The sequence below is a fragment of the Neltuma alba genome, unplaced genomic scaffold (genome assembly GCF_004799145.2).
Source record: "Neltuma alba isolate B1F8T4 unplaced genomic scaffold, ASM479914v2 tig00002374_pilon, whole genome shotgun sequence".
Classification (NCBI taxonomy): Eukaryota; Viridiplantae; Streptophyta; class Magnoliopsida; order Fabales; family Fabaceae; genus Neltuma; species Neltuma alba.
Window position 1 is genome coordinate 703,489 of NW_021632837.1, and position 20,971 is coordinate 724,459.

General features: G+C 38.6%; 4 protein-coding genes across 4 annotated transcripts; all 4 read right to left on the reverse strand.

Moving 5' to 3' along the window:
- Positions 1 to 748: 748 nt before the first annotated feature.
- LOC114724480 (4-coumarate--CoA ligase-like 5) lies at positions 749 to 3,419 on the reverse strand. The gene is made up of 5 exons (XM_028910838.1): positions 2,213 to 3,419; positions 1,686 to 1,831; positions 1,425 to 1,492; positions 1,224 to 1,326; positions 749 to 1,144 (listed from the first exon to the last, which is right to left on the reverse strand). Exons 1-5 carry the CDS (start codon positions 3,417 to 3,419, stop codon positions 1,031 to 1,033), a joined length of 1,638 nt encoding a protein of 545 aa, XP_028766671.1. The 3' UTR covers positions 749 to 1,030.
- A 2,028-nt stretch (positions 3,420 to 5,447) lies between these two features.
- LOC114724344 (serine/threonine-protein kinase BSK1) lies at positions 5,448 to 16,756 on the reverse strand. Its single transcript, XM_028910687.1, has 10 exons — positions 16,745 to 16,756; positions 9,678 to 10,207; positions 9,436 to 9,571; positions 8,443 to 8,576; positions 8,162 to 8,267; positions 7,305 to 7,390; positions 6,681 to 6,869; positions 6,245 to 6,409; positions 6,037 to 6,150; positions 5,448 to 5,947 (listed from the first exon to the last, which is right to left on the reverse strand). The coding sequence occupies exons 2-10, from the start codon at positions 10,008 to 10,010 to the stop codon at positions 5,693 to 5,695; spliced, it is 1,518 nt and encodes a 505-aa protein (XP_028766520.1). The 5' UTR covers positions 10,011 to 10,207; positions 16,745 to 16,756; the 3' UTR covers positions 5,448 to 5,692.
- On the reverse strand, positions 11,702 to 14,861 carry LOC114724326 (nitrate regulatory gene2 protein). Its single transcript, XM_028910664.1, has 4 exons — positions 13,821 to 14,861; positions 13,529 to 13,722; positions 12,813 to 13,039; positions 11,702 to 12,582 (listed from the first exon to the last, which is right to left on the reverse strand). Exons 1-4 carry the CDS (start codon positions 14,728 to 14,730, stop codon positions 11,856 to 11,858), a joined length of 2,058 nt encoding a protein of 685 aa, XP_028766497.1. The 5' UTR covers positions 14,731 to 14,861; the 3' UTR covers positions 11,702 to 11,855.
- Positions 16,757 to 19,239: 2,483 nt separating the features above from the next.
- LOC114724363 (uncharacterized) lies at positions 19,240 to 20,359 on the reverse strand. The gene has a single exon (XM_028910706.1). The coding sequence runs from the start codon at positions 20,249 to 20,251 to the stop codon at positions 19,340 to 19,342; it is 912 nt and encodes a 303-aa protein (XP_028766539.1). The 5' UTR covers positions 20,252 to 20,359; the 3' UTR covers positions 19,240 to 19,339.
- Positions 20,360 to 20,971: the final 612 nt, after the last annotated feature.

Consider the following 20,971-nt stretch of genomic DNA (forward strand, 5'->3'; position numbering starts at 1 on the left):
CCCGTTTGGTGGATGTGTTAAAAAATTAGAAGAAATAATCGGGATGCCTCGTCAATATTTTTCTTGCCTGCGCATTGTCAAGAGATAAGATGGAATGATATATGAAACATTGATTGGGTTAATGCAATTTTTTGGTTTTTTAATTTTGTCTTTATTTTCATTTTTGTTTCTCAAATTATTTTTTATTTAAAATATTAATCCTTATAATTCAAGCAAAACTCAGACTATTTTACCCCTTAGAGAACCAAAACCTATAATCTAAAATTTGAAACAAGTTTAAAAGATTAAAAATTGTATTAATATGTTATGAACTTGTGACGGTATAACACAGCACGATAGTTGTTGGCCGAAAATAGAAAACAACACGCCAATCTGGTGATAAATAATGAGAATGTGAACCAAGCACTATACCAGATCGTCCCCACCACTCTCCCCTATTTCCTCTCCTTTCTTTTTAAGGCCTTCTAAGATTCACATATCTCAAAATTTTAACACGTGAAACAAATATAATAAATATCTTGCTTTTTTAAAAAAAGAAATTTTGTTCATATGCTCTAATTTTTTTATGTGACTAATGCCATTTTAGACCTTTAAAAACTAGTATAGATATGAATACAATTGACAAAACAGTAATCAATATTGTTGGAATTTTTTTTTTGAAAAAACAGGTGAAGAGAATTTTTTCAAAATAAACAACATAAAAAAGAAATTAATTAATTAATTAATTAATTAAGAGCCAACATTCCACTTTACAAGAGGTGATAAAACCACACGTGGCACCACTTTCTGTCCTTTACAGATGCAAGACTGAGCTGGGAGGATATCATTGAGTTTGTTTTTTGAAAGGGGGGGGGGAAGACGGGGCCAACTTCTGACAGCATAAAATAAAGATAAAAACGATGGCCATTATCAAACCGAAAAAATAAAAATAAAAAGGCAAGAGAATTATACATAATAAACATCGAAAGACTGGGAGGCAGCTAGAGAATGACCATATATGATCAACATGGAAAACTCCCGAGTGTTGAATTCAAAGTTTAGATGTAGCGAGCTTGATGAGATCCTTCCTGAGGATCTTGCCAGATGGGTTCTTGGGTATTGAAGAAATAAATGCCACTCTTCGAATTCTCTTATATGGAGCAACCTGTTTCATCCACATGCTCAATAGAATCATTATCCATTTGCAAGGACACTGAATATGCCCATCAAGCAGGGAGGCTCACCTGTGCTGCCACAAAATCCATGATTTCCTTTTCAGACACATCACCTCCTCTTTTCCTCACTACGTATGCCATGGGATACTGCCCGACCTCCTTATCCGGGAATCTGAAAAAGTACAGCATGCCCACATTATTTGCCCTTCGAATTTCTTTATATGAAAAAACAGCAGTAAGCTGTTGAGTTGGATAAGGAGATAGGCTTACGGTATGACAGCAGCATCTGAAATTGCATGATGAGTAAGCAACAAGGCCTCTAGTTCCGCTGGTGGCACCTACCACAAAAACAATTGAAACAACATTAAGAGACCATGTACAATTCTATATGATTATATCTATTCAGATCAGGCCGGAAGTGAGGCGAACCAATTAGTTCATTAGAGTGAAATTTACGTTTTAACTCTTGTAAGATTTTACTTTCCACCTCCCTTGTTATATAATCATAAAATTCTGAGTTTTGCCTGGTACCTGATATCCCTTGTATTTAATAAGCTCTTTCAACCTATCAACGATGAAAATATATCCATCGCCATCAATGTAGCAAATATCTCCAGTCCTCAACCATCCCTCTGAATCAAGGGTCGAGCTGGTTGCTTCCTCGTTACTGAAATAACCTGCCATGACCATGCCCTCACTGTTAATCAAACGCTAATTTAACATCGATCCCCTAATTCTGATCTCGCTTGTCGTCAGCCAACTAAATCACATATTTGATATTTGCCTATAAAAATAATAGCATGTTACAGAATCACGACTAGAGATCCAAGTCTGTTTAAAGACGCCCCCCCCCCCCCCAAAAAAAAAAGGATGAACGATTAAATGATATAGTTATCCCATCTTGTGAGCCAAAGATAATGAAATAAGAATTATGTCAACGTTTTTATTTTGGGGCTCTTCTTGCAGTGTCACATATAACTTCTAAGTTTTAATCATCTACCATTGAGACACGGACGAAATTTAAAATTTATAATAATAATAAAAAAATAATGACACACCTTTCATGATAGTGGGACCTCTGAGCCAGAGTTCACCGGTCCGATTAGGCGGCACAGCCTCTCCAGTTACAGGGTCGACCACTTTGGCCTCGGTGCCGGGTGACAACAGCCCGGCCGTGCCGTACCTCCGACTCTCCTCCAGTGAGTCCGTGGATGCCCCGACTCCCGTGGATTCGGTCAACCCGTAACCCTGGAGAATTGTGACATTCGGGAACTTGTCCACAAAGCCCTCTATCACCTCCTTACTCAGAGGAGCCCCACCCGACAGAACCGAATGTAGTGATCTCAAATCGTACTTCGCCTTGATCGCATCCGCACCGTTCATCATCGCCACCAGTATAGGCGGCACCAGCGGCAGGTACGTCGCCCGGTACTTCTGGATCGCCGACAGCATATCGCCCATGTCGAACTTGGACAGCACCACTATTGTCGATCCCGAAGCCAGAAGGCCCGTCGCGAACGCAACCAGACCATATATATGGAACATAGGGACAGTGCATATGAAGGTCTCCTCCTTGTCCATGTTGAATCGACCCAAAACTATCTGCACCATTGCCATCAAATTCCGGTGCGACGAGACCACGCCTTTACTTGGACCCGTGGTGCCCGATGAATAAAGTAAAGTTGCAGTATCATCTTGGCAAACTCGATCCCTGACTTGGCTCGCACGGGGCTCCGTCTTCATCATCTTGCCCAGAGTGGTCACGATTTTAGGCTCTGTGATTGCGGCGGGGGAGTCTTCCTCCATGAGAACAATCGGTAGGTTTGAAGTTGCGGTGATCTTGGGAAGTAGAGGGCGAATTGTGAAGGCAAGGGCAGGTTTGGAATCGGAGATTTGCTTGGCGATTTCGCGGGTGGTGTTGAGAGGGTTGGTGGTGGTGATGATAGCCCCAAGGGACATGACGGCCAGGCAGACGACGGGAAAGTAGATGGAGTTGGGGGAGAGGAGGAGGACAACATGGCCCTTTCGAATACCAAAGTCAGAGAGGGAGGCGGCGACGGAATGGACGGCTCGCCAGAGTTGGGGGAAGGTGAAGTGGCGACCGGTGGCGGCATCGACGAAAGCAAGCTTGCCATGGTGGGCGCGAGAGGAGATGAAAGTGGTGACGTCCAGTGAATAGTTTTGAGGAAGCGGCAGGGGCTTCCGTTTACTGTAGAAGACGGAGTTGGATTTGCAGAACCCGCTTCTTGCATCTATTTCCTCCATCTCTCCGATCCTTTTCACTTTCACTCCTGGTGTCGCCTCGGTCAGTCACTCGCGGCATAAAAATCAAGCAGGCTCATCTCGAATTAAAAATAAGAATAATCATCGATTTTATACCGGCGGAGCAAACTGGGGCATCACGTTTGACTGTTCGGACTGGTTACAAAAATGGGGTCCCACATGGTTCATGCGCCGTCCACTTTTGTTGGTCAAACTGTTTAAGCGGCGCGTGGAACAAGGCTGTCATTTGGGGAAAATTCAAAATTCCCACGTTTATCAAAAGTCCGAAATGCGATTTTTTTTGTTCTTATTATTTCACTGCCAAATTTTTAAAAAACTAAATTATATATTTAGTTCTTTAATTTTATATAAAATTTTAATTTAGTCTCTTAATTTTAAAAAGTATATTTTTAGTTTTATAACTCTAAATTTTTTTAAATGATAACATTAAGATTTTAAATGTTGATAAAATATTATTAAATTTAATTTTCAAAACATCTATGATTCTTACAAAAAATATTATTAAAACCTAATCATTTTAGAGTTAAAGGACTAAATGTATCATTTTTAAAGCTAGGAGACTAAATTAAAACCTTATACAAAATTAAAAAATGAAATGTATATTTTAATCTTTTTAAAATTATCATCCTCGCATTTATTAGTTTTTCTTACCCACGCGATTTAAAGTTATGTTTGGATTGATTTTTTTAAAAAAAAAAATCAGTTTGATTGAAACTTAGTTGAACGACTAATAAAAACACAACTTTACATATAAAACTACCTTCTTCTTTTAATATAAGAACTAGTTAACTAATCTGTGAATATTAAGAAAACTAGTTAAATTAATTATTTATAATGAATAAGCATTACTTTTTTTAAAATATTCTTGTTAATCATATGACTTAGAGTGATAGCTTTTTAATATGTGTAATAGCATTGAGGACCATTTAAAAAAAAATGAACAAAGAAGAGAGACCAAGTGAACTGGAATATTATATTTTGAATTTCTAACTAGATGTTATATTTAGAATTGGAAGTAATAGATATTTATATCATATATATAATATGATAATTATAAGAGAAATATAAAAACTAAAATTATAGAAATAAAAATAGCTACCGTAATGTTATAAGAAAATTTTAAATTTTAAAAATACTAAAATGCTTAAATTTTATGAAAAAAAAATTGGTGGAAATTTTATGAAAAATTTAATTGGTAAAAGGAGTTAAATTTGATACTCAAATGTATCCAAAATTTGCAATGTGCCGGTGCTTGGTATAAAAATTTATAAAATCCTCGCCAATTAAATTTTTAGTGGAAAACTATTGCTAATTTTTTCAAAACTTTATTATTTAAAATTTGCTCCTTTAGATGCTTTTGTTAATATAAAATTATTGCATTTGTTAGAAATAAAAACACTAATATAATAATTACAAGCTTTTAAAAAAAAATCCAATTCTAAAAAACTAGTTTATTAGGAAAAGAGGGTCTTTTAAACTCCTAAATCACATCATATTTGTGTGTAGGACTCATTACACACTGGCCTCTTGTTTTGTTTTCTTCTATTTTAACTTGTAATTTTAAGCCAAGCATCTGCTAATTCGTATGCAATTGAGGATTCTTCAAAATGTGCAGGAGATGGCCAATTTTTTTTTAAATATATATATCTAAGAATTTGGCTGCTGATAGAGTATAATGACATCGTGTGATTCATGTAACCGATTCCACCTAATAGAATAAGTCATCTATTAGAACAAGACTTGTTGTATACGAAAGTAAACTAAGAGACTAGGTGGGGCTAAAACCTAAATTGAATCGCATTCGCAGCTGTAGAAATGAAAGCGAGGAGATACCTATCCAAGAAAAAAAAATGCAAGAAACCCCAAAAATCAGCAATTCGCAGAAGCCGATTTACGGAATGGCAGAACCTGATCAATAACTACATTCTTCCAGCCAGGCAAGAGATCAGGTTTAGGTCGATACAAGAGGTTTTATAAAGGAAAATAAACTTCTACACTAGAAAATATATATGGCAATAGCTCTAATGAAAAATATTTTATATGTGCACTAAAATATGACTGAAGACGTTTGTTTGCACTATAACAACAGATAAGCAGAGACATGTACAAAGGAAGAATCAATTAAATGTTTCGTTAAATACAGGGGAGAAAACAGCATATGAATTTATGAAAAATATGTTACATTGAATGAAATAAATTCCAAACTTAAAAAGTACACACACACCCCTTTGGATACTGTGTCAGAAAAGTGCTTATCAAGAGGAAGAGCTTTTGCCCCGTCTTTTGTCTTCGAGGGCAGAAGCCTCATTGAGCATGTCAGCAGCATCCTTGTCCATGTTTAATTTGGAAAGAGCAACGGCCTGCATGTAAAATGCTGTGGACCACTCAGGATACACACATTGCGCTTGCATTGCATCTCTAAGAGCAGCATCTGGTTGATCACACATCAAATGGCAAAGACTCCTCCGAGCATACACTGTTGGGGATACCATTGTTCCCACCTCGATGAACTACATATGAATTTGCCATTAATGTTGCAAACACCCCAAAAACCATTTAATACGACTCAAAATAATTCTTCCATGTATTCAACAGATACCTGGGAGTAACACTCCATCGCAGTCTTAAAATCCTTGTCACGAAAAGCCAAGTCACCACGCTTTCTTGCCTCCAACATATCCCTCATTTGCTGGGTCCACTCTTGGAAAGATAACTAACCAGGTAATTGCCGGACAAATAAATGCTTAACTAGTGCAACATCCCAAAATATAATCATTAAATAACTCTATCTCTTTGATTTGCAGTACCTCATTAGTCCCTTCATCATCTCTGTAGTGTGCCATTAACAGAATTTGATGGATAGCAGTAAGGTCCCTTCGAGAACAAGCATCGCCCATTGGAGAAAGTGGATGCTGCGGACTAGGAAGTGCTTCCTCTTGCTTTGGAATTCCAAGCATCACATTTGATGGAACCTGATGGCAAAGATAAAAATAATTATTGCCCCACTCCTCCCTCTTAATAGGTCAATGATCCTTGTTAGTAAAACCACTTAGCCATAACTTCGATAACATGTTGTTTCATTGATACAAAGAATAAGTGAATCGTTTACCCAAAAAAATAATAGGCCCCGGTGAGATAATACATATGCAAATACATGATATGCAAGCCAGAGCTTGTTTGACGAAAGATATCATTGAGTTAGTAATGCATAGCTTATCTTTCATAATCATCAAAGCTGCTCACATCTGGTTTATTTTGTAGCGGGGAGAGTGTGATAACAAGGTCCCTGGTCTTGGGCCGTTCCCGAGGTTCAGACTGCAAACATTGTGAGGCTAGATCTAAAACCACAGTTGCTTCATCAGTTAAAAAGTTTCCCTCCAAATGTGAATCCATAAGGATAAGTAAATTCTTGCCCCTTATCATATCGAGAGCCTGCAGGTAAAAAGAGTACTTCTTTAAATTAAAAGAAAAAAAACCTTTAAATGGATTTTGGACAAAAAAATAATAAAGTTGATTCATCAGCCAAACAGAATTGATGACCACCCGAAACAGCTTCCAGGGAACCAGAAAGCATTCTAGCCATTTAGAATTCATTTTACAAGATAAACCAATCATGAGCTATGTGTTTTCAACATAGACTATGATCTTTTAAAGAAAGAAAAGAATGTTATTCTTCATTACTTTCGATAACCATGCCATAAAGTATTCTCCAAAAGCATCTAATGCATCAAATACCTGGTTATCCATGATGTTCTCTATGGGCTTAAATGCCACTTTACCAAAAATGGCCTTTTTTAATCAGTAGGATGCCCAAATCACTCTAAAAATGGGATCAAGGAATTAATTATGGCTACATAGAATACTTACACGACTTGGAGGGATATGCTTTCCACTTAGAAGATCCAATAACACAGTTCCAAAGCTAAAGATGACACTTTCCGGGGTCACCCTCCCTACAAAAGACACATATATTACTACTGCTGCTAGAAGTCGTGAAAACATCTATCAGCATACATACAGCTTAAGAAGCTTTCCTGAAAAATGGACAGCATGATGACAAGACTATACCTGAGCAGCAAAATTCGATGACTACTTACAAATCTGTGATAAAAAGATGCTCTCTGGGGTAAACCTCTCAAATTTCTATACTAAATCCAATTTCACAAAATGAATATATGAATTAAATATAATGTCATTCACAGCTCTCCAACGGTATGCAAGTGTGTGTGTCATTTGTTATAGACTTCTCAACTTTAGACAACAAATACTCTAGCTTGGTAGTGCAACCTTATCTCCTGTTAGATCAATGAAGGTTCCACTTCAATTCTAGTAAAAAATAGACACAAAAGGGTCAATGAATACTACCTTCAATCCTTAATATAAAAATTACTTGACTAATTTGAGTGAATTAAAGAAGATTGTTAAGTTAATTATTTGTAATAAATAGGTATTATTTTTCCTAAAATACCATTACTAATCATGTGTATTAACTAGAACTATTATTTGAAGGAACCTTTAACATGTACAATTACTACAAAGACTACTTTGAAAAAAATAGATACATATGAGAGACAAATTAAATTGAGATATTATATTTAGAACCAAATTAAATGTCAAACTAGCTCTTATACTAAGAACCGAAGTTAGTATTATGGAATGAAATGTGTAAAATATTGTCAAGGAGCACTGGGGGAAAAAATATTTGAAAGAAAATACTCAGACACCATTTCTCAGATACTCAGGAGGTGTGTAAGCGAGATTTGTGCTATAACTTTTCCCATCCCTGCTATTCTTCATCAAACCAAAACATGAAAGCCGAGGATCACCATTCTGTCAAAACAGTAAGATTTGTCAATAGTTTTACAAACGTACAGCCCGACTCGCATGACTGTTCACAACACTACCTACAAATTAAAAATATCCAAACTATACAAAGATTATAATAAGCTGAAGATATTAATCTGAATTCCAAACATTTACTTATAAAATAGCTGTCCATAATCACCTCGTCAAAGAGAACTCTGTAAGCATTCAAGTCATGATACAATGGATGGCCTTCTCTATGACAATAATCTAATGCTTCGGCAATGCTTAAGGCAACTCTTAACCGCATGGCCCACTCAATTGTCTGATTCTCCCCTATCGAAGATGCGGGAAGAAAAGTTATACACATAATTGCAGTGTTAAACTGAACTTAATCAAGTTGAATTAACGATGGATGGTTGCTATCTATAAGAGTGAAGCGCAGAACATCGCAAGGCAATATGAATATTTCCGATGAAAATGGGAATATAACTTCCATATCAAACAGAATGAATAACCTATTACGCTCTGGCTGCAAGAAGAGCCTTACATAAGCCAAAACCATATATGAAGATAAACGCTCTCAACTCCCACTAGAAAAAAGAGCCCAATCCTAATCTTTTTCATACAAAGGCGTGATGGGAAGCCAGGATATTAACACACAGATAACTATAATTTTGAAATCCGAGGGTAAAGGAACAAATTCAGTGGGCAAGGGTGCGAGAAGACTCGAGCAAGATGACATATACAGATGCAAAACGGAGACGTTGTGAACAAAGGTGTTATGTGGAAATCTTCCATGGGATATATCTGAATGGTTAACGAGGATTCGCCTAAGGCGTTTTAATCAGATTCAGAGAAAAAGACTACTTCCTTTCTACACTAAAATTCATGTCCATCAGAATTCAGAGTAGCATGCACGGGAAACAATGTTTCAAGTCCGTGCAACCACTGGATATCAAGGAAGAAAGTGCAGCGGGGGTAATCAGCTTAAACCGTTGCCGTGTCAGTTATAAAATTGGATTCGAAGTCAATAGAACTGAAGCCCGTGAATTTTAGGAATAAATGAGCAGTGATTAGTTAATAAATTTCAAGCCTCCTTCTAAAAAATTATTAGTAATAGTTATGATAAAAATGTTGAAACGCAGCCAAAAAAAAATGACAAGAATAAACGGGGAAAAAGGAAAAAAGATACAGTGAAATAGATGTTTGGCGAGGGTATCGTGGGGCATGTACTCTGCAACGAGAAGTCTCTCGTCCCCATCACAACAATAACCAATCAAATTGGCAAGCCTCTTGTGTCTTAATTTTCCGACACCCAAAGCTTCATCCTGCATGAACAAGTTGCAACAACTCGATTAAACCTAGGCGTTCCAACCCAAAAGAGGTTAGGATTTGCAAAAGCTGTAAAATCAATACGAATAGTGAAATGAGTACCGCGAACTGTTTAGGGTCGGGCCAGGCCAATTTAGTGAATTTTTTGACGGCAATAGAACGGCGGTTCTGGTTCAGGAGACAACCTTTGTAAACGACATTGGGGGCTTTCTCGCCGCTCTCGGAGACGATGTGATCGGGGCTGAAGTTGTTGGTGGCAGCTTTGAGGTCGGCGAGGGAGAACTCCAAGAACGGCGGGAAGTCACCAGCAGCAAAGGTATTATCGGCGCCGTTGGAGGAAGAAGGAAGGTTGAGGATGTTTTTCTTGTGATTATCCAAATGAGGGATGTTATGGGGAATAGAATCCTTGGAAAAGGAAGATACGCAACAGCCCATTACTGGGACAATCAGCTAAGTGCGCCCAACTCCACCAACTAATAGCGGAAACTAAGCAACATCTAAGGCTTGTGGGGGAGGCACCAAGGCGAGACGATGATAACAAATCAGTCTGACTATCAAGACACACTCGTGCGCGCTCTTGTAACTTGTGGGGTTGAGAGAGGGAGCGAGATCTATAAAAGAGTGATGAGGAGCTTCAACTTTCTTGTCATCCTCTTCCCCCCCGTCCCCGTCCTCCGTCCTCGCACTCACAAAGCCTAGCTGTCGCTCTCACTTCTCTCGCGAAATTTGTCCGTTATATACTCTACAAGGCCACTTTTGTCTTTCCACTATGCCTCTCCCGCATAAGTTGAATCGCGTTCATAGTACCGCAGTTTTACTTTTCTCTTTGTTTACTGTTTAAGGAAAACTAGATTTAATTCTTTATTTCATTTTTTAAAGCAAAATCCTTTATTTAAAAAAAAATAGAAAAACGCATTATCCCGTGCAATTTAAAACCCCAATAACAACTTCTTGTGCTTTATAATTTGTATAATTTATCACCTTACACAATGTGTCATATGTATTACTACCTCCTATCCTTAATATAAGATCATATTTGCCTTTTATTTTGGTCTTAAATATAATACCCCAATCTATTTTGTCTCTCATATTTATATTTTTTTTTCAAAGTAGCTCTTCTAACAATGATAGTTCTAGTCAATAGAGTTGATTAGCAAAGATATTTTAGAAAAGACAACACATATTTAGGACAAATAACTAACTCAATTTACTTTCTTAATCTCCTCAAATTAGTCAACTGGCTCTTATAATTAGGACCGGAGGTAGTATATGTTATTCCCTCCGTTCCTTATTATAAGAGACATTTGATACTTATAGCATGTTCCTATATATAAGAGACACTTAAAAGTTGTCTCTAGTTTTGTGTATTGATTTCCTATTTTACCCCTATTTATTTTGTCTCCAACTCATATTCTCTCTCCTCCCACTTCTCATAACTCTCTCTCCTTATTAATAGGGGCATTGTTGGAAAAAATATTATACTTTTTACACATTAATTGTCCTCAACTAATTTTAACTGTTTTTTTGATCAACGTAATTTGGTTATTTGTCTCTTATAATAAGGAACGGAGGGAGTATTTTCATAACAACTGTTTATTTTTTTAGTTCGTTAGTCATGTATGTGTGGTATATATACTCATGTATTTGTACATTAAAAATACAAACAACAAGTTATTTTATTATACAGTCAATGCCTTGTTGATGTTAAAAATATAAACACCAATGAATTTATGACCGCAACCGCATGATAACATTCGTTTGCATTTTATAATGTATGATGTGAGGGAATATCTACATATTAAAAAAATAAGATAGTTTGTATTGGTGCTATGATATGGCCAAGTAAACACCGAATCAATTGTGATAGTTTGCATCTTCTAATTTTGCCAGCAACACTTCAATAATATGCTGATAACATTCCTTTTATCAGACCAAATCCAATCAATGATGACGTTGAATGAAATTACGATAGTTTATCTGTGGCCCCGGGGGGGGGGGGAGGCATTATGAATAGTCCAGTTTATCTGATTGACTGGGCGATGGTTTGGCGCCACAAAGGCTGTATCACTTGTGTCGGTATTCCAAACGCTTATTTTGGCCTTGAAGGAATAGGGAAGCAAACATCCTTGGTTTGAAGAATTTTGAATTTGAATTTGAATTTAGCCCATATATATATAGGATATCTAGTCAACAGTAGAAGTTCAGATAATTCAGTGTGGAAGGAGGTAGGGGGAAAGAGACATGGATTGGGCGTACACAGGAATGGGAATAGTAAAAGAGCTAATGAACCAAAACGCGGTGGCTGTCTTGTTCAATGTGTTGGGAGAGCAGTTCGTATGCGGAAGCAGAGACGGCAGTGAAGTTTTGCAGAGCAGCAAATATGTGCTTGAGACGGCAGTGAAGGCTTCCACTGCCACTTTGAAAAAGCTGAGCATGATGCACACCCCCCTCCCATTCTGCCGATATCATCTTCTTCTCTCGAGTTCGCACCACCCTCTGCATCTTGTGCTCCTCCCTTTCCGCCTCCTTCACTCTTCTCTCCACTTCCTTGTCCACTGCTAATCTTTGCTCAAGCTCTGATATATACGCCTCCAACACCCCATTCACCCCACAAATCAGCTCATTCACCGCTTCTATCACATTCTTCTCCCACATTTTGTCCACTGCCTGCGACCATTTGTTGCAGATCACGAACACGGACGGCGCCCCAATTTTACTTGGCGACAAAGGGCCCTCGCCCTCGCCTATTTCTTCTCCCGCCTCATACGGCAGCCATCTCAGGAGCCACCCGTTCAGAGCTTTGACTTGACACTTTTGGGCGTAAACCCACTCTGAAAAGCTCAAGTTCCATTTTTGCAGTTCACACTTTACTCTTATTGCTGCATCCACATGCTCTTTGCTGATTTGCTTTCTGTCCAATGAGCACGCCTCTAGACTTTTGGCTTCTTCGATTCCCTGATTCTGGCATCTGTAACACTCCAGCATCTCTTTCCACATTCCAACAAACCTTTTTCCACAGATAAACAAGTTGAGGAAGAAAATAAATCAGTGTGGTTAAATAAATCACTTTTACTACATAAAGAAGCGAGAAATTATAATCCTTGTTCTCCTGACTAGTTATTCTGTTTCAGTTTACTTTCTGTCATAATCCGACATGATGCAACATGCGCGAGCGCGATGTGCAGTAGAATGCAATTCCATTATTTTTTGCCCCCTCTTGTCATGGGCGTGTTGTACCTGAGAATAAACTCGTTGACCAGCGGCCACAGCTCTTCTTCCCTTAACTTGCATATTGTGTTTGATATTTTGTCAACTACATGGATGGATATCTTCAGTTTTGTAGCTATGATCTGGATAGAAGTTTCAAGTGCATCCACTTTCTGAGCATCCACACATTTTTTACTCATCGCTCGATTTAACTCTCTGCATTTCTTTTTATAAAGCACGTGCAATTTCTCCTCGACCTGAAAAATTAGATGAATTCTTCAAACCCAAGATATAAATTAAACACTTAATGGTATTTGCTAAATCAACAAGAATTAATGAATTCTTTAATAAGATTATGAGAAAATATGATTTAAATTGCTTTTTGTCAAATATTCATAATTTTATGCATGCCTAATTAAGTTCGTCGCATTGCTTCATAAGATCATCACAGAACGCATAAGGGGGATCTTGCTAGTTAATTATATTCCATGCAAATTGTATATCTACACGCATATTGTATTAAATACCAAATTTTGGAAGTGGCATGTTGAATTCCAACTAATAACTGAATCCAAATTGATCGGATGTTCTCCAAATTAAAACTTCTGCCAAAAAAAGGAATATATTCAAAAATTTCAAAAAGATTTAAAGGGGCTTACTGTTATCGTTTGCATATGAACATTGACTGTGTCTGCCCGAGTGATTGGAGACCGAAAATCAGAAAAAAGAAGTTAATTAACGCATACCTTAATTTCATCATACAGCTTCTTCTCCCACACAGATAGCCTCTTCAAAGTAGAAGACAAATTCCCTCTATCTTCATCAACTCTTTGATACGCAGATCCCATTCTCTGACACATGAGTGAGGATTCCATGCTTTTGACGGTCGGGGACTTTGAGGATACTAACGGAGTAAAAACATGCATCATCTTGCAAGAAACTGGTACCAACAACCATGAGAGATTCATTGCAAAGGCTCTAGAATTCCTGAATTTCAAAATTGAATCGAGCAGACAAAGCCATACATGAGGGGCCTACCTGGATTAACGGCTATTCTTTCATGGTAACGGAGTTTGCCAACGTCAAGCATTTCCAAAACTTGGCTCCCCGAATCCGATGCTCTCTCCATTAGAATCTGAATCTCTTTCATTATCTCACTCACTCCTTTCGGTGACTTCACTTTCGCCGAGTTGCTGAAGTCTTTTGCCTCCTGCTGCTCCTTTTCCGTCGAATCAGCCTTCATTTTTTTCGCTGCTCCATTTTCTGCCCTCTCCGCCTTACCCCCTCCATTATCGGATCCATTTGCAGCTTCAGTAGCTTCACTCTTCGGGCAGTGTTGAGTGCTCCTTTGACTTTCTTTGCTCTTCTCTTCCTTTATGTCACCGCTCGGACTGTACCGCACTTCGTATTTCTCGAACGTTTCAAACAAGTTCAAGAAATCCCAGGCTGAGCTGCTCGGGGGAGGGGGTGACGGTGGCTTTGAGTTTGACGGAGCCGGAGAAAAAGGAGGGTACAGAGGCTGCATATAATTCATGAAAACCACGTCATCAGGAGAAGAGTCGCGGTTGAGATAATCATAACGAGTTGGGTTAAGAAATTGGAAATGTTTATCTGTATTATTCTCAGTTTCTGACGATTCAGAATGCGAGTGGACGTGTGAATCTGAATCAGAACTGGAAGAGGAGAAGGCGTGATCAGGAGAGGCGGCGAGCGGAGGCGACCTGGGCAGATTGGATTTGATGCTGTGGTCGGCATGGTCGCCGGAATCTTCCTGGTGATGGAAGAAAGAGTAGAGAGCAGGGCCCAGTGTTTTGAGGGAGTGCATGTGCGCCAGGTGAGCATCGGCTAGAAAGTAGCTTTGGCGGAGTGCTTCATCGAGGAATTTGCAACGGTCACGACATAGAGCCACCGCCGGGAGGCGATCCAGTCTTGAGGAGTTGCAACCCATGATTCCGGCGAGTTTGTCCGAGAAACAGATGTCGTAGTAATAAAAATGCAGGAGTGGATGAGCTAGGACTGTGGCAGTCGCGGGAGCTAGGCCCGGCTCATGATATTAAATGAAGAGATTTTGTTGGGCGGAATTAATTGTATTAATAGGGGAAGCTTGATATACGGACGGTGTTGGTATTGGCTAATTTGATTTCCTACTGAAGGAAATATCATTAACTTCTCAGTGGACCGCTACATCTAGCGCGTCTCTCTCTTACCCCAGAAAAAGTGACGGGTGCTGGCATGAGTTATAACGTCTCTTTTGTTGCTTTTTGGGAGTTTTGCCCCCTGCTATTTTTATGTTGTTTTTTAGTTTTTTTTTAAAACATATTTCCTCCTGTAATTCTTGTCGCTCGCTGAGGCCCAAAACAATAGCACTGGTTAATTCTCACAACCAATTAAACTAGTTTAACTAATGTATCAAATAAAAAAAACTAGTTTAGCTAGCATATGCTTTATACATATTTTCGTTTTTTCCTACTCTTATTCAATACCAACTTTATTTCCTAAGTTTTAATGGGAAGAGCAATATTTATGGTAAGTTATTTCATAATTTCATTGTGGTTATATTGGGAAAAAATCCGTATAAATTCGTTGTAAAAATGAAAGCGGAGGAAGTAGATATTTTATTCCAAAAAATTTTTAAGTTATGTGGTATGATGAGTGAGTCATGGAAGAGCAGGAACAGGGAAAGAGTGCATAAAGAGAAGCAAGTGCAGGGCAAAGCCGGAGGTTGAGGCGATTTGAGTTTAAATCCAAAAACGCATGCAGCGGTGGGCTGATGGAATTCAAAGGAGACATTAGTAGGAGTGATGATGATGGGGCAAAGTAACTTTTGGAGCGATGATGAGGAAGAAGAACGAATCCAACTGCGATGATTTGGGGTTACATTAAATTCAAAGTGATTTATGATTGGGGGATTTGGAGGATAGTTGATGTGGGTGCGCAGGCAAAATGATGGAAAACGGAGCTTGCCATTATTATACGAAAAAGTTTGGCATTCATGTCTCCTGCCTTAAAAGAAGATTTTCATCTGCCTTCACCTTCCGGGTGGAGTTCCAACTCACTGCAATTTGTTTGTTGCTGCATTAGACCTCCAAAACAACAGTAGCCTTCATGTGACCCAAAGCCCATGGCGTGGAATCCGATAAAGACAGCAACGTTAACGTTATTTGGGAAGCCATGCTTGTTTACACCTGCAGTGCCGAAGAGCATTGCTTTTCTCGTGGGTCGTTGGTACGTAGTAGCATAAAGACATTAAAGTGTAATCTTCGTACTTGGTCACGATCATGCTGAGGATTGAGGCATTTTACAGACAACCACGACTTTGCACCTTAACGCCATTATCTCCTTTCAATTGAATTCGCCCTCCTTTGCCTTTTAATTTCCCCAATCATCCTCTCGTTCATCCTTTCCTGCTTTACTCCAACCCCGCTACAGTGCCTCGTGCGCCCAACGGTACGTATGAAGGCATATATTGTCCGTCATCATATTCTTAATTCACATTCAATTTTTAACTAAATTTAATTTTACGTTATTAAGTTCCCTTGCATGTGGAATGATATTTAAAAGAATTCTAAAAAGATACGCCAAGAAACCAGAAAAACGCTTCCAAATTTCATAAATTTAAAAGAACTTTTATCACGCATCACGCTAGCGTTTAGCTACTCGAGGCTGCTTTATATCTGTTTCTAGCGCTGTGATGTTATATTGCCCGAAAGAAACTGCAGTGTTATTACTTGTTAGGGATAGATATGACAGCCACGAAGAAAGAGGTAAAATCTGGACCAAAAAAAAAAAAAGTGTGCGTGAGGGGGACTCCAATTAACTTTCCACGAACATCGCTCATGAATTCAAGTGTGTTTGGAACGTGGATCAATATTTTTCCGCCATGGATAGGTTAACGGTCACTGAGAATGTATCGTTAGTTTTCTTTTTCTTTTTCCGACTAAATGGTGGGACTTGTGCGTCACAAAGTTTGAAGCGAAACGAAATGTGGATTCTTATATATTTAATTAATAATATTGGTAATATTAATAATCATATACATGGATTGATACATTTACATTCGTCAGGAACAATTATTAATCTATTGATGAAGACAACGAGAGGAGTTGTTCCGAGACGGACTCCAATATCTGATCATACGGAACCATAAATCAAGACAGTTTTAAGAGCGGTTGCAAGGCCCTAGATGAGTACAAAGATTACTGACAAAAGGAGGAAGATGCCGTGCATGAGCGAAGTGCTGCAGATACCAATTGGGGCCTTTTGTGAGGATGCCAGGTTAAAACCAGAGGCAGGCCCGTTTGTGTCAAGGAACCAGTAAAGACGAAGGATCCAGATGATTATGTCCTTTTTATGTAGTCAACCATCCATTGCAACCTGTTTCCCCGTCAAAGTCCAGATTGACATCGATCTCCCATTCCCGACTGTCCACCGATTTCACAAAATAATGCTTTTACCTGCGAGTCTACGCCTACAGCTGTTACTTAATATAAAAACTACTTAAAAATTTAAGTTAATTTTAAATATAAGATCTTAATTTTTAATTCAAATATAAGATTTTAATTTATTTTGTTTTATAAATTTGTAGTTTATCCTGTAAAATATACTTATTGATTATACATGTTAGGACTAGGGATAATCATGATTAAAGATGATATTTTATAAAAATTAACTTACATTTATGATAAATAATTAAATTAATTTTTTGAATCTAATAAAATTAATTAAGAAAGGATAAGAGCTATTAATTAGTTATTGGAATGCGATGGACGACTTTGATTGTGAGCCTGTTGCTAACCAACATCAGCTGTCTGTGCCAGGCTACCACCATTATTGCCACCCTCTCCTGTTTCCTTTTTAAGTAGTCCTCCCCTCTGTTTGCTCTTTTTAATGAATCAATCATTGCCATCCTTTAAAAAATAATAAATCATTTGGATCGGACTTTCTCATCACCGCCCTCGTATAATGTTCAGCAGATCTTCAAAATCATCGTCATCATCAATTTTCCCCCCAGATAAAACAATGATGAGTCAGTCACATCTTCGTCTGCACACCAATCAGGAATAACGATTGTTTTTAAATTGTTTATTATGCTAATACAGGACAACATAATTTTCATAATCAAAGTCCTCCCTCGAATCACAATAACAGGCTTAGGCAGCGTCAATCTTGTTTTACCATGCATCCATCCAACAGCGTTACAGGTTACGGCGATCATGGAAATAGTTATGAGCATCCTATCCCCATCGTCAGTCAGTCCTGCTTAAAACTGAATGATCTGGTTAAAACTACATGCCTCTCTGTATCTCTTCTCTCCAACAATGCATGGTCTCGTCTCGTGCAATCTGATTCCTTGCATCTTTATAATACTCCTCTGATCCTTAATATAAGACCCATTTAACTAATTTGATTAGATTAAGGAAGTTAGGTAAGTTAGTTAATTATAATAAATATGATACGGTTTTCCTAAAACACCATAATCATCTTTCTCAATACCCCCTCTCCCTCTTCTACTTAATTATGGTTGAGGGAGTATCCATAGGGGTAATTTAGAGATTATTGATAAATATGAAAAATGGGTCTTATATTTAGGATCAAAACTAACTCAATAATTGGGTCCTATATTAAGGACTGAAGGAGTATCTTTTTTTTGACCTGACATCTTTATACTCATATCTTTAATATAAGAATTTGTTTGTTTTTCAGTTTGGTCCTATATATAAGACTCTAATCTATTTTGTTTCTTATATTTATTTATTTTTTAAAATAGTCATTGTATACACATAATTAGTAAGGATATTTTAGGAAAGATAATATCTATTTATTACAAATAACTAACTTAACTAATTTTTTTAATTTATTTAAATTAGTCACCTACTTCTTATGTTAAGGACCGGAAGTAGTATATATTGCTACTAGACATATTCAGGCAAAAAAATAAAAAAGTACTAGACATATGATGTGGCCCTATATAACAACGACAAGTTATAATACTGGTTCTTAGGAACTATTACTATTTCACTAATATAATTTAGATAAATAAATTAGTTAATAGGTGTGTCATAATTTTCTTAAAATACCACGCACAACATTATATCATTGTATTATACACTATCAGTTAGTTTATAAATATAATAAATTAATTTAAAATAATAATAAATATAGCAAATAAAGTGAATTAATGAGATGAAATCTAATTTTCCAACCAGCACGTACAGGGACAGGAGGAATATAATGGGAACGAAGGCAAAAATATGAGGAGGTCATAAGAAAAAGAAAACGGACAAAATTAACTGCCAGAATAAGTACACTCGTCTGTGAAGACTATTGCGGAGGTTGACTTGAATTTTCGTTGACAGAGGGGGAAAAATGCTACTCTGCACTATTCAATAAATGACATATGTTATTGTTTACAGGTGGAGAGCCTTTGCTTATCTATTTATTTATGTTTGGGTGAACAACTCCCTTTAATTTTCCTTTTTTGCGTATATTTGCATATATATGCCCTAGCATACAGCTAAGAAGAATTCTCATTGGTTTCAAAATCACAGTGGAGCTGCCTAGTGCGCGCGAGTGTTTAGCAAAGCAACCTGGGAGTTGATCAAAGCCCTGAAAACTCTGTCGCTAACAGTTTCAATAAGGCTGATAGAACCCTCCAAATCTCTCATTCTCTTCAGAGCAGATCTCACCTCTTCGTCGCCCTTCTTTTTCAGACTGCACAAGCTTTCCACCCGCAGCTCTTTGATGCCTTCCTGCTCGCTTCTCTCACTCCTGCCTTTCCTCGACAGCTTCACCAGCTGCCCCCACGACAACTTCCTCGACGCTAACGATGATCCGATGCCGCTGAACAGAGCAACCGAAACGCACGCCGTCACACGAATAACATCCACGATCACCCCTGCCAGCTCGGCATCTCCAACCGGCACCAACGTTGTCGTTGTCGTCACGCCATAATTGTGCTCCACACATCGGATTTTGGACGCCAGCTTCTCCATCTCCCGGGCCATCCTTTTCCTAGCCCTCACGTACAGAATCACCTTGGAGTGGTCTCTCTTCCTTACGGCCATCTGAGCAGCCGAATGCTGTTCTTTGAGAGCCAGAACAGAGGATTGGAATATTCCGTGGACGTCGACGAAGAGGAGGAAATCTTCTAGAAGATGCTCGACCCAGCGGGGCTGGCGGCGGAGGGACTCCTGAGTATGGGGAAGCTGGAAGATATCTTGGAGGGTGCTGTGGAGTTGGGCCAGAAGGCTCAGAGAGTGGCAAAGGTTGGTGGTTGTTTGCGGGTGGAGTTTGGAAGTAGAAGACCATGAGGTGAGGCGGATGATGTCATCTTTGATCTGGGAAATCAGAGGGTGAGATCGGCAGGGCAGACTGATGGACCTGATGTGGCGGGAAATGCGTGGTTTGGGCGACGGGCGGCTGGGAATCTTGTTTGGGAAACTGAGAGAGCGACTGAAAACGCCGACCATGTCTGGAGGAAAAGGAGAGCTTATACTCGTCAGTTGGTGATTTGGCTACTAGAAAAGGGGTATGATTATGATACATACAGTTGGGATTGGAAGGTATATAAAGAGGAGGGGGAATATGGATATGAAGAACAGACCGCGCGTGAGGAGAGGGGCGAGAGACGAAGGAGCTGGATCGGCGAATAAGTCCAGCTGTGAACACTGAAGAGTCATGTGGTGTGGATATAACGGGCCGCTCCCCTGTTCATTTTCCACGCTGGCTTTTCTTAAAGCAATAATACTCCTCTTATCACTCCTCTATTCTTTGTCCTCCTCCCTCGCAGGAACCACTGCTGCTCTTCGTGCTATCACCCAGTGATTTCTCTCTTCTCAAGCCCTCCAATAATCCAACACAGGGAACTTGATTCCCCCCAACGAAGCATGTCTTATTTGAACCCCAATTGAGAATTGTTTAATTCAAGGGCCAGTATAGCCGGTGTCAGTTACACGCGAGCTTGTGAATTTTTGCTTTTATATTTCTTTTCCGGCTTATCGTTGCCTAATCGACAGTGAGGCCCGGTTCTTTAGCCGGCTGTCTCCGATACATGTGCCTTTGCGCAGTTGGCCTGGCTCCGTTTTTCCGTGAATTCTTACCATGACCAGCCAAATTATTACTGCACCCGCTGAATAATATAAGACATAATTTATTAATTTAAAAATAATTAAAGAAGCTAAAAAAATTAC

Coding starts and splice junctions, on each gene's coding strand:
- LOC114724480 (XM_028910838.1), bottom strand. CDS start 3,419: ATGGAGGAAATAGATGCAAGAAGCGGGTTCTGCAAATCCAACTCCGTC. Junction 1,832..2,212: donor AGGTCCCACTATCATGAAAG/GTGTGTCATTAT, acceptor TGGTCATGGCAG/GTTATTTCAGTAACGAGGAA. Junction 1,145..1,223: donor TGGATTTTGTGGCAGCACAG/GTGAGCCTCCCT, acceptor TGGATGAAACAG/GTTGCTCCATATAAGAGAAT.
- LOC114724344 (XM_028910687.1), bottom strand. CDS start 10,010: ATGGGCTGTTGCGTATCTTCCTTTTCCAAGGATTCTATTCCCCATAAC. Junction 9,572..9,677: donor CCGACCCTAAACAGTTCGCG/GTACTCATTTCA, acceptor TTGTTCATGCAG/GATGAAGCTTTGGGTGTCGG. Junction 7,391..8,161: donor TCCTGAGTATCTGAGAAATG/GTGTCTGAGTAT, acceptor TGTCTTTTGTAG/GGAGGGTGACCCCGGAAAGT.
- LOC114724326 (XM_028910664.1), bottom strand. CDS start 14,730: ATGGGTTGCAACTCCTCAAGACTGGATCGCCTCCCGGCGGTGGCTCTA. Junction 13,723..13,820: donor AAGAATAGCCGTTAATCCAG/GTAGGCCCCTCA, acceptor TGTTGGTACCAG/TTTCTTGCAAGATGATGCAT. Junction 12,583..12,812: donor GTCAACGAGTTTATTCTCAG/GTACAACACGCC, acceptor CTGTGGAAAAAG/GTTTGTTGGAATGTGGAAAG.
- LOC114724363 (XM_028910706.1), bottom strand. CDS start 20,251: ATGGTCGGCGTTTTCAGTCGCTCTCTCAGTTTCCCAAACAAGATTCCC.